At 41.7% G+C, this 12,665-nt stretch overlaps 1 protein-coding gene across 2 annotated transcripts in view; it reads left to right on the forward strand.

The window, feature by feature from the left end:
* The window catches only part of celsr3 (cadherin, EGF LAG seven-pass G-type receptor 3), a 127,609-nt gene that overhangs the window by 41,266 nt on the left and 73,678 nt on the right, over nucleotides 1-12,665 (forward strand). For both annotated transcript variants that reach the window (XM_074644701.1, XM_074644703.1), the window contains exon 4: nucleotides 11,362-11,584. In XM_074644701.1, the coding sequence (XP_074500802.1) occupies nucleotides 11,362-11,584 (223 nt within the window). The remainder of the gene's footprint in view (nucleotides 1-11,361; nucleotides 11,585-12,665) is intronic.

The following is a 12,665-nucleotide window of genomic DNA, read 5'->3' on the forward strand; positions in this document are numbered from 1 at the left end:
AATCTGCACTCTATTATTCATAAGAATTTAAATATTTCTAACCTCAAGCGCTCACTACTCTCAGAAACATGCAGAGCTTGCAGCGCTGACAAGAATGTGCAACAGTCATTAACCCTGAAAACAAGAAACAGAAAAAGAAGTTCCCAGTGGACAGTGAACCTTAAAGACGGAGATAACAGGAGACAGAAAGAGAGGATATCTGATCGTTTTCACAAACCGAAAGAACATAGACTCAGAAGTGATAAAGAGAGATGCACATTATGCAGATTATAGTAAGATATAATAGGCGGGATACGCCTCAGAGAGACAGGAGATGGGAGACGGAGACAGAGAGAAGCATGGATGCAGACTAAATTAGTTTGTGAGAAGATAAAATGGGGAGCGGCGAGGAGAGAGGACACGGGTAGAAATCAAATGGCTTGGTTGTGTGAAGCAAGAGAGAGAGAGACGGAGAATAAATGCGGTAGGCAGAGGTGAGATTAGTTTTGGATGTGATAAAGCAGATATGCATGTTACACTGAGAAATCTAATCCAGCAGATAGGGAGGGAAACAGATCACACACAGAGAGCTAATTACTTTGAGGTAGGTGAGACTATATGAGGTTTTTGAGGAATAATGCTTAAGTGAGTTTTAGCCTTTTGAAGAAGGTGTGGACTGTTTTAAAGTTAGAGAGGGCAGAAATTTAGTGGGTTGAGGTGAGATTGAAGTCGAGGCTGTGAGAAAAAAAAATTGGTTTGGTTAAAGAAAGACAGAGAATGAAGAAACGGGGAGACGGAGAGAATGAAGTGAGAAGTGAATTAGTTAGGGGGACGGGATGAAAGAGTGAGGTAGGTGTTGAATACAGAGGAAGAGGAGACTAAATTATGTTTGGCAAGATAAGTTGGAGAGTATAGAGGGGACATGAATAAAGAACCGACTGGATCGGAGGGAGTTTGGCGCCCACAAAGGAGTTTTGAGTGAACAAAAAATGCCAAATTAAATTTTTTTTAAAAAACAAAACAACTGAAATCTGACCGCACAGTCTGCAAAATAGTTGATTATTGTCCCAGTGGTGCACACCTCGGCAGTCTGTGATAAAGCAGAAACAATCCTCAGCTTACTAAACATATGCCCAATGGCAGAACTGAGCCATGAAATCAGAGCTAATTATTAAGTTAATCTGAGCTAATTACGTACTTACAACTCCCACGTGAAGCCAAGAAAATTGATGTTTTGAAGCTTAATATTCACTGTTGGACTAATAGACTGAAGCAAAAGGACTTTCACCACATATCTACAATTAATTTTTTTTTTTTGACAAATGCAATTAACCAAAACTCTTCACTATAAAAAGTTAAACACAAGTCATTTAATAATTAAAGACTAAATGGAGGAATTAATTAATCAGCCTTTCATTGATAGCATGTATTATATACACGTTAAACAGCCAGTTATTGTAGAAAATAATCACAACACAGCAGCAAATAATACGACTATAACAATGTTCAAATAACACTATTCTGTGTGGAGAAAGGAGTAATTTAAAGTTAGAACATTTGCAGAGAAAAAAAGAAAGAAAGTCTAATAAAAACTCAATTAGTTTTGGAGTGATAAGACTCAGTGTGAGGGTTGAGAAATTCAGAGAGGACGAATGTCGAGACAAGCTCCTTGGCTGATAAGACAGCGACAGTACTTGAGGAAAAATAAATGAGTGTGGTCCTAACACTGAAAACACACCAGGCAGCGGCCAAGTGCTGCAATAATTGTATTCTTCTGTGCATGTTCATGTGCTTCAGATTGGAAGAAATTCTTTGTAACATAGGTCAACGTGTCACTGGAGTCACAGGATCTGTTTACTGATTTGCTGCGGGTATTCTCTGGCCGCAATTTGCTGCCAAAAGTTAAACTAGCGGCCGCCGCAGCTTTCCATAGCCATTGGCAGCTCGCCTCAGGCCCAACACGTTCTTATCCCAACTCGTCACATACGGGCGCTTTGTCACGCCCCTTGGCGTCACTTTAGGTTAAGACAATAAAACAATATGGTCGAGCTTAAAACTACTGCGTTTGTAAAGTGAAAATGAAACTGAACGTTGTGAACACGGGACACGAACGAACAGCTGATTGTAACGTGAAAGCGAAACATAACGCACAGGACATGAACATCCGTCTACTGGATGAAAGCCCCTCCCGTCCGTTTAAACTACATCACAACAGCACTTTCTCTGAGCATTTACTGTTGCCGTGGATGGGTTTACGTTGTAGGTCATGGAAAGCCCGGTGCATCTCATACCGGCGCCAAAGGTGGGGGCGGCTGTGGCTCAGAGGTTAGAGTAGGTTGTCCACCAATCGGAAGGTCGGTGGTTCGATCCCCGGTCACATGTCGATGTGTCCTTGAGCAAGACACTTAACCCCAAATTGCTTCCGAAGGCATAGCCATCGGTGTGTGAATGAGTATTTTGATTAGATGTGCAAAGTTGGCACCTTGCATGGCAGCCTCTGCCATCAGTGTATGAATGTGTATGAATGGGTGAATGCTGACATGTAGTGTAAAGCGCTTTGAGTGGTCGGAAGAGTAGAAAAGGGCTATATAAATACAAATCCATTTACCATTTAAAGGGTGCCCTGTGTGCATCGGCATCATACGCTGACAGCCATGACAAAGTATTTGACGCCCTGCGAATGAGAACGGGCTGACAGGCCGCACTTTGCTGCTGCTCTGCCTTAAAAGTTTTTGCCATAAAATGTGGAATAAATATCACTTTTCAAAGTAAAAAAAATAACATGGTATGTTATATGAAGATATGTCATGCAGGAGATGAAGTTAGGCAAAAAAACATTTGAGTTTGAGGAAACCTGGAGAGGATGAGAGAGATGAGTTTTGTGGGTAAATAAAACCAGGCTGGTTGGGGGAGAGTGAAGGTGGGAGGGAGATAACGTTATAGAACGGGTTCAGAAGTCTCAGTGACATCAATTTTAGAGGTCATTAATTGTGTGTGCAAGAATGAGACCAAATTAGTTGAGGAAAGGGTAACAGAAAATGAGGTGTGTGTGTGTGTGTGTGTGTGTGTGCATGCATCTTTGTGTGTGTAAGTAAAAGAGAGGTAGACTAAATTACTTTGGGGAAATTAAAAAATAGTGAAGGGTTGGCTGTGTGTGAGAAAGAGCAAGCATGCAGGGCACGCAGGGAGAATAAATGACTTTGTGGAGAAAGAAAAAAACAGTAAGTGGTGCAAACAGCCAGAGCAATGAGACCGCTTGGTTTTAAGGTTTGGAACGAGCACAGATTGTGTAGGAGGAGGAAATAGAGACATCTAAATACATAATAGACATGATTTGGAAATGTGCAATTTATATGAAAAAATGCTCTGCAGGGGACATGATTTGCTGAGTTGAGTGGGATAAATGCATTAAACGGTGTGAGCGGAAGGAGAGAGGAGACTAAATTAGTTTTTGGGAGATAAGTTGCAGAGCATGAGGGGAGGGAAAGGGAAGGGGGGGCGAAGGAGAAATTGTACCTCAGGCCCCTCTGGGGTGTTTGTGGGAGATATGCATGTCATGTGAAGAATTAAAAGTGAATGATGTGCCTGTAATCACCGTGTACTTGTGGTATTTTGGTCACAGTGGATACTGCATTTACACACGGTCTTCCAAGAGTTACATATACTTTGAATGTGCACAATATCAGAGATGTGTTTTTGAGATTGAGCCTTATTGTTAGTGGAATCATGAATCTGTTTAAGATAAACATTGAAGAGGGCAAATTAGAAACTCCCAAGTTTGGAAAGAAAAGAGAGAAAAAAGTTCAAACCTTGTTGTAGAAAAGGAAGAATAAAAAATATGAGTGAAGGCGTGCAAGATGAGTAGCAAAGTAATTAAAAAGAAAAGGCTGCAGACAGAATAGAGAGAGGTAAAGAGAATCGAAAATAAATGCAGGAGATGCATTCTTATCAATGTCCAGGATCTGATCTTTTGAAAAAGAGGATTTAAAAGGATTGTGAGCGAAGTCACGGCAGATGAAAGTGTAAATAGGGGGAAAGCACATCTAGAAATGGGAAGGAGAGAGCAGAATGGAAAAGAGGCAGGAGATTGAAAAAAGGCAGATAGAGACTTGTATGGAATGGAAATACAGCGAAAATGAAACGGGTATATAGAAAGGAAACTTAGCAGAGAGAGGTTAGGGAAGAGGAAGGGAAGTCACTAGAATATGTTAGAGAGAGCTAGAGAAAGAGAAAACAATATAATAAGTGGAGTAATATAAAAAGGAAGTAATGGGAGAAAAGAAGAAAAGTATGGACAAGCAAATAATACAGAAAAATAAAGCAGAGAGGCCTGAAGGAAGAAGAGAGGAGATAGACAGTGAGGGAGGAAGTATAAGAAGTTCAAATAAAAGTTAATAAGTAAAAGGCTAACAAATAGTAATGCATCTACTGCCTCATCCCCAAATGATTTCACAGTCTTTAGTGCTATTCAGAACCATTTAAAGCTGTAATCTACGCCAGACTCAAATACATCTAACTCAAAATCAGTACAGCCCTTGAAGGTGCTTTTCCTTGTGGGGGTGTGAAAGGAAAAAATAGCACCAGAAAACGGGAGCGAGACCCAGAGAGGAAGGAGAAGAGGGAAGCAACTGGGAGTGAATTGGCCTCTAGGGATGTACCATGTGTTGGAGGAGGAGGAGGGGGGTGATGGGGTGGGTGGTTGGGCGGAGCGAACTAAGATGCCGGGGGGGTGGTTGGAAGAATACTGGCTTTGATGAATAAAACATCCGCGTGAATGAAGGGGTGGTGTGAATGCATTAAGGCGTAGAGAGGGGGAAGAGAGGAAGAGAAGAAAAATGAAATGGCAAGATATGGAAAGAGAGGAAGAGAGGAAGGAACAGCAATGCGTGGAGCGTTTTATATATAGAGATGTGAGGTGGTGAGGGAAGATAGAAAAGGAAGGAAGGAACAAGGAGCTAGAGGAGAAAGATGGAGGGAGGAAAAATGAAGAGGGTGAACGGAAATAGCAGAAAGAGTCAGAAGTTGTCAGAAGTCTTTGTTGGGTGGGTTGCCTGTTGAGTATTTTGGATTTAGGGCTGTCAATCGATTACATTATTCAATCACGATTAACCGCAAATTAATCACATGTTCAATATGTTCCTTAAAGGGAGATTAGTCAAGTATTTAATACTGCTATCAACATGGGAGTGGGCAAATATGCTTGCTTTATGCAAATGTATGTATATATTTATTGTTGTAAATCAATTAACAACACAAAACAATTACAGATATTGTCCAAAAACCCTCACAGGTACTGTATTTAGCATACAAATATGCTCAAATCATAACATGGCAAACTCAAGCTCAACAGGCAACAACAGCTGTCAGTGTGTCAGTGTGCTGACTTGACTATGACTTGCCCCAAACTGCATGTGATTATCATAAAGTGGGCATGTCTGTAAAGGGGAGACTCGTGGGTACCCATAGAACCCATTTACATTCACATATCTTGAGGTCAGAGGTCAAGGGACCCCTTTGAATATGGCTATGCCAGTTTTTCCTCGCCAAATTTTAGTGTAAGTTTGGAGCATTATTTAGCTTCCTTCACGACAAGCTAGTATGACATGGTTGGTACCGATGGGTTCCTTATGTTTTCTACTTTCAGGGCTGAAGAAATTAACCAATTAGTCGGTTGATAAGAAATCTAATCAACAATTTTGCTCTTCAGTTATTCATTTATGTTATTTATCAAACAAACATACAGTCTATGTTCACTTGTTCCAGTCTCTCAAATGTGAGGGTTTACAGCTCTACTGTTTTTATCACTGTAAATTGAATGGACTGTTGGTCGGATAAAACAAACAATGTTCTTACTGTTTTCTGACATTTTGTAGACTAAACGATAAGTACCTCCAAATTGTGCTCAAGTGCAGTACAGTTCTAAGTGTGTGGGTGTGTGTGCTTCTTTGTTTGACTGTGTTGATGCATTAAGCGGTGTCTTGAGCGTCTGGGTGTGTGCATTCTGGTAAGTTCATTAGAAACCATCTGTGTGTGTTCATAAAGTGCTTGTGTGTGTATGTTCGAGGAATTTTAAAGTGCTCTCTTGCACCGTTTGTTTAGTAATCACTTGACCTTTGTGTCCCGTGCGAGTCTGAACGCTGAGCAGAATGAGGAAGTACACACTAAAAGCGACTCTCTGTTAGTATGTGTGTGTGTTTCCTATCACTGCTGATCAGCGTAAGTGCCTCGGTGAAGTGGACGCCTTCACACCGTCTGGGCAAAAGACTCGAAAGACTATCGTTGAGTCAGTCTGAGATCACGTCTGAGATCACGTCTGAGATCACGTCTGAGATCACGTCTGAGATCAGTCTGCTCTGCTTTACTTCTTTTAATTAGTGTGTGTGTGTGTAGTTTTTTGTTTTTGATACTGTATGTGCGCACTTAGGTGTGTGTTTTTTGTTTTTCTGTCTGTCTTCCCTCGTTGCCAGTTAGTCAACCAGGGTGTGCATAATGAACACGTGTGTGTGTTTAAATCTCACCAGACGCATTATTCATGAGTATTAATGTCTACTTATTTATTTTAATATTAATGAGAGGATCTGAACGGATGAATAAGCGCAACAGACCAAAGCAGTGAAATTGTGCTGTGTTAGAGTGTGTGTGTGTGTGTGTGTGTGTGTGTGTTGTGTGTGTTTCCCTGTTTAATTGGTTCCCTGTTGTGTGCACTTACATAGAGGTATATGTTTAATGTTAGAGGAGAGAAAGCTAAACAAGGACAGACAGATGTGATCATATCAACGTCCTTGGGCTATTGTTAGCTGAGCTGGGTGTGTGACCGGGTGTCTCACTGTGTGTGTGTGTGTGTGTGTGTGTGTGTGTGTGTGTGTGTGTGTGTGTGTGTGTCCTCAGGGTGATTTAGTGGTGTGTGAGAGTCTGTTTGTCAGCCAATAACTGGCAGATATCTGCTGCCCGGTGGCATGAGGAGAGTAGCATGGCGAAATGGAGTGATGAAGAGGAGGATGGAAGGAAAGAATAAACTGTTATGAAGCGAGTAATAGATGGAGAAATTACATTTTGGAGAGTAGATTACTGTATAGAGATAGGGAGATCGATGGAGGAGTTCTTGAATTGATCAGTTAAAGGAAAGGAGGGATGTAAAGTTTATTATGGGAGTATGACAATGATATTGATGAAAGCACATCAAATGAAAGCACTAAGCAATCAGCCAGTAAAGATTTAGAGTGTGCAGGGTAGGACTGCAACAACGAATCAATTTAAATCAATTAGGAAAATAGTTGGCGATGAATTTGGTCATCGATTAGTTAGGTCTATGTTATGACGCATGACACGCTCTGTGGCAGCGTCTCCGAGGGGGCAGTAAGCCAGCCAATGCTGCGGCTTTTGTAGCCCACGTGATGAATTACAGGAAATGACAGCGTCTCCTTCATCTACCATTCGGAGGCAGAGACTAACCATACAGCGCAGAAAAGTGTAGATGCAAACGCACAATTAAAGGTTTTAATTTAAAGACAAACGTAGCAGACAGAAATACCTTCTGTCTGTTTTCTCTCTTCACTATAAGAATAATAATAAACTTTATTTAAAGGACCAGTGTGTAACAATTAGGGGGATCTATTGGCAGTAATGGAATATAATATTAATAACTATGTTTTCTTTACTGTATTATCACCTGTGTTTTGTTACCTTAGAATGAGCCGTTTATGTCTATATAGGGAGCCGGTCCTCTCCATGGAGTTCGCCATGTTGTACCACCATGCCTCTACAGTAGCCCAGAACTGACAAACCAAACTCTGTTAACTTTTCCTGCCTTTGCCGCAGTCGATAACGTTACTTCCTCCTGTCACCACCACTTCCTCTCTCTCTCTTGCTTCACTACTCACTTCCCACATACACACCCTCTCTAAGCACTGGCTCTGCTCCAACTGGCTCTAAAGAAGGCCATTCGCATTCGCGCACCGTAGCTCTCCGACACGCTTGTCACACGGTAGAGCTTCAGTTGGTTGCAATCTCCTCACCTCATCGCTAGATACTGCCAGAGCCTACACACTGGACCTTTAAAGAGCACTTTTCAAAGCTCAAAGTGCTTTACAAAAGAAAAAGCAACACATTAAAACAAGGGAAAATAGACAACAAAAAGCTAAAATAAATGTGAAAAAAGAGACTATTAAGAATAATAAAAATGAGAGAATTAGTAAATAATTTCCCTTTTATTCTCAGTGCATGGCTGCATCCCCAATGTGTAGTAAAAGAGCATAGTACAAGAACACAAGGAATAAGTTTTGTTTTTTGGATTTTAAAGACACACTTGTGAGTGCAGAATCATGAGTAAAAGAAAAGCTTCCTTTGCTCGCTATCTTCAAAGCTGAGCACTTCCGGGTTTGTCAGTTTGTATCCCTGACATGGAGGAGGACAGACGGACGCTAATTCAAGCCGTTTATACCTTTGATTCTTGTACCAGCTTTAAATGTTTCACCACTCAACGCATCATACCGCGGGGGGTTCAGTTTGTGTTGTATGTGTCACAGATAGTCAGTATCAGAGTGTGAGCTTCTCCCTCAGTGTGTCTGTGTGTGTATGACTTGTGCATTTGTGTGTGTGGCCATTACTAGCCCTCAGGTGTGTGTGTGTGTGTGTGTGTGTGGCTGTGTTTTGACTGTGTATGTGTCCAATGTCTTGTGTGTGTCAGAGGATATTTGTGTCCAAACGATCATGAGGAAAGGCGAAGGCTTCTATTGACTTACAACAGCAGTACTGTACGTCATCTGTGTGTCTGTGTGTGTGTGTGTGTGTGTGTGTGTGTGTGTGTGTGTGTGTGTGTGTGAGAGAGGAACCAGCCAGTGGGTACTTTGGCATCTAAAAGCAGCACAAACAAAGTGCCAACAGAGACAGCTACATGATAAAACCCGACAGCCTCGCGGGCAGGGGCAATGATCTGTGTGTGTGTGTGTGTGTGTGTGTGTGTGTGTGTGTGTGTGCATTTGTGTGTGTGAAAGAGAGAGAGAAAGAGAGAGACAGAAAGAAGGGAAATACGAGAGAGAGACTGCATGTGTGTTTGCCTTTGTTTGAGAAAGGAAAAAATCTGTATTGCATCTATTATTAATGTGTATGCATTTTGGTTTGTTTATTTGTTATTTTACCATGAGTGTGTGTGTGTGTGTGTGTGTGTGTGTGTGTGTGTGTGTGTGTGTGTGTGTGTGTGTGTGTGTGTGTGTGTGTGTGTGTGTGTGTGTCAGCAGGTTCTAAAGTGGGTCCTTAAGGAGCCGTCTGTCTTGAGGCTAGTTTCAAACCCTGTCTGCTCTGTTTATATGGAGGGCACTGGGAGTGGGTGGTTTTGTGTGCAACTGCTAAATGTCAGATGATGTGTGTGTCCAAATATGCTCAAGGAGAGGTGAAAACCAAAAAGAACGAGTGAACGTCTACTCCTACATACCTTTTTTATGTGGGTGATTGTGTGTATAGGTGTGTATTTATGTATTTGTGTGAGTTGTGTGGGTGTTTCTGCCTCTCGAGACACTTCAGACAGCCGCTTGTTTGACTGGCAGCCAAATCTGTGTTTATTCTCGTCTGCAGATTTGTTTGTGTTGTTTGTTTTTTTTTGCTTTCCACACACTAAAGCAACAGGATCGGCAGAAAAATACTTTTCCCCCCTTTTCTCCTGCATACATACACTTCCAAATACTACACACTGACTATTTTATTTCAACTTCTAATTTCGTTGTAGTTGATATTCCGTGTTCATTCGAGGGGTTGTAAAGGTTAGTCCTCTGTAACAGTTGTTCTTACTCCAGCTCCTCAGGAATCAGCACCCTGCTGCTTCCGCCGTTTAATCAAGTACTAATTTACATCTAAAGCGTCTGGTGAAGGCAGTTCACTGCCTCAAAGAACACCGGCAGCACTCTGTTGAGCTGTTGACATGGAAAAAGAACCCACAGCTTTATAGATTGGGGCAATTTCAAGACCCTCATGTTAAGTGTCCTTCTTCAAAACCTACAGAAGGCCCTCAGGTCTGCCGAATAGCTGATTGCATTACTGAATGTATAACTTCCATTTCAACATAACTGAAAAGACATGGTCATCTTCTCTGCTGTTTGTGTGTAGTTATGTATGCATTGCATATTTTTGCAATGCTCTTTGGTGGAAGAAAAAGGAGCAGCTTCTTTTACTTCAGGGTCTTTCTTTTATGGTTTTTCAGGGTTTAACTCAATTATCATACTAATTCAGCAGTTAACAAGGTAACTCAATAATTTTCAAGCTAACTTTACTTAAGCTAGCCCAGCAGTTATCAGCCTGAAGGCCTTTACACAGCGGGATGTGAAGAATGAATGACACGAAAATTCGAAATACTCGCCTGCGAATATTGTACGTCTAAGGCTTTTATTGTGAAAGGTAAGAACGGAAAGAGTGGATCTGGTCTGCGCTGCCTTTGTCAAGGTGGAAAGGAGTAATAAAGTTTGCCGTCTTGGTTCGGACTACGGAGTCTCCGTGGTGCTGTTTCATTAATATAAGCGTCACTCAACCAGTTCCTCACAATGCTTGGAGCCTTTATTCGCCATGCAAAAGGTCAGAACAGCAACCTCTTTTCGTCGTGTAATATTCTCGTTCTGTGTGAAAGTACTCATGACTAAAACAACAGTGCGAAAAATATAATGAAAAAAACATCACCGGTGTGTAACGGCCTTTAGTCAGAACCTTTATTAATATCATCTATAACATTCACCTCAGCTATGATGGAGAGATTATTGTTAGGTGAGTCAAACTAGGTTTTTACATTTAGATTGATACTAGAGGTGCATGTTAAATCTTTTAGTTTGGCTGTAGCCATATTTTCTGAGTTGGCAATGCAAGAGATGGGAGGAATTTAATACCTTCTTAAGAAGAGAATTTTAACACTCAGAAAGCATTGCTCAAATAAGTTGCGTCAGGGAAGAAAAACACTTTTTCAGTATCTGCTTCTTCTAATTTAACCTAAAGTATGTTATGCTTTAAGCCTAATGAAAGAAATATTAAAATCAGGACAACATTTTAGCTCAACAATAATTCAAATTCATCACGTACGCCTCGGGATCTCGACTGGAATTTAAAGTGAAGCTCTGTGGATTTGAAAAATGCTCGTTTGCACAGCATGTGTTTGTTGTGATGGACTTGCCAATGAGTGCAGTTGAGGTCAGAGGTTATTAAAATGAATTGCCTGAAGTCTCAGTGGAACAAGCACCAAAAATGGCAAAAACTGTCCAGATACTGATGGAAAAATCTGCCTCTTTGTTGATCTCCCACTGAGATTTTTGACTTTCCAGTGACTTTTTTGTGACAGTGTTGTTGCAATTCCCACTGAGGTTCAACAGAGGTTGAAATAATGAATTCTTCTCATCTTTAACTCCCCAGGTGACCAGTGTGAGTTTGACAGGCGGCAGGGCAGGTGCGTCCCAGGCTTGTGTCGTAATGGAGGGACGTGTCGGGAGCTTTCAGGTGGTGGTTTCCGCTGTGAGTGTCCTGCAGGAGGCTATGAGCGTCCATACTGCACCGTCACGGCCCGGTCCTTCCCACCAAAGTCCTTCGCCATGTTCCGGGGCCTCAGACAGAGATTTCACCTGTCCCTCTCTTTAACGTGAGTAAAAAAGTTTTATCTTTTCTTCCTGTCTTTGCTCTCTAAATTTGCTATTTTCCTACTTTCCTACTTTCCTTCAGCTTCCATCTCTCGTCATCCAGTTGCACTCAGACAGAGATCCATAACCACTCCTCTTTGATTCTCAGTTCTCTTCCTCTTACGGAGTCTCTCTCCTGTTTGCTTTAATCTATTTCATTTCATCTCCGAGATCGATCCTATTATTCATGGTTTCCCTCTCTGCTGCCTCCACTTTCCTCTCCAGTGCGGTTTCTCCTCTCTCTCTCTCCTCTTTCATCCATCAATTTACTGGTTTCAGTATCATCTCCTTTACTTCCCACTCCCTCTTCTTATCTTACATCTTATCGCTCCTGTATGCTCCTCTCTCAGTCTTTACTGTTTCAGCAAAGGCTCCGAAGGCAAATGCTGCATTTCTGGTGACCCTATGCTCTCTCTGTGAACGGGGTCAGAACTTACAGAAAAGTAATCTCACAGTTAATAATTTAGACTGAAAATAGGCTGCAGCTTTTCCTGTTAAAAGGCGGGCTTGTTCTCCGACCTTTTGCCAGGGCTTTTAAGCTTCTCAGAACATTTGAACTGAAGTTATGAGTTTAAAATCATGTGCTGACCTAGAGACACGTGAGTTAGATCAGATTTGCATGCTTTTAAACTTTGATTGGTTCACTAACTAGCAGCAGCCTCAAAGCCTGTTCTGTTTGATTGTAGATGTAACAATATGCTCGAGCAGAAGTCAGGGATCGTCTCTTACTTGAAGTCCTTTGTCTTTGTCTTGCTCGCCCGTACCACCACCGTTTCCCTGCTGCTCCATCGCCTCTTGACATACGAGTGGTCATCTATGGGAGATCTGAGTGGTCCTTAAGCGCAGTCAGGGGGGGGTTATGAGATTGTTGCCACGGGTGATATCGTCTAATGATAGTTGCTAAGGTGATGTTGCCCATGGGGTCGTTGCTAGGCTGATGTGGCCACCATGGAGTGGTTGCTATGAGACATTGTGGTTGTGGTATTCTTGCCAAATGAGGTTATTTGCATAAAGTGCAGTGTATAAAGACACTACATGTGATTT

This window comes from Sebastes fasciatus, chromosome 8 (genome assembly GCF_043250625.1).
Source record: "Sebastes fasciatus isolate fSebFas1 chromosome 8, fSebFas1.pri, whole genome shotgun sequence".
Lineage (NCBI taxonomy): Eukaryota > Metazoa > Chordata > Actinopteri > Perciformes > Sebastidae > Sebastes > Sebastes fasciatus.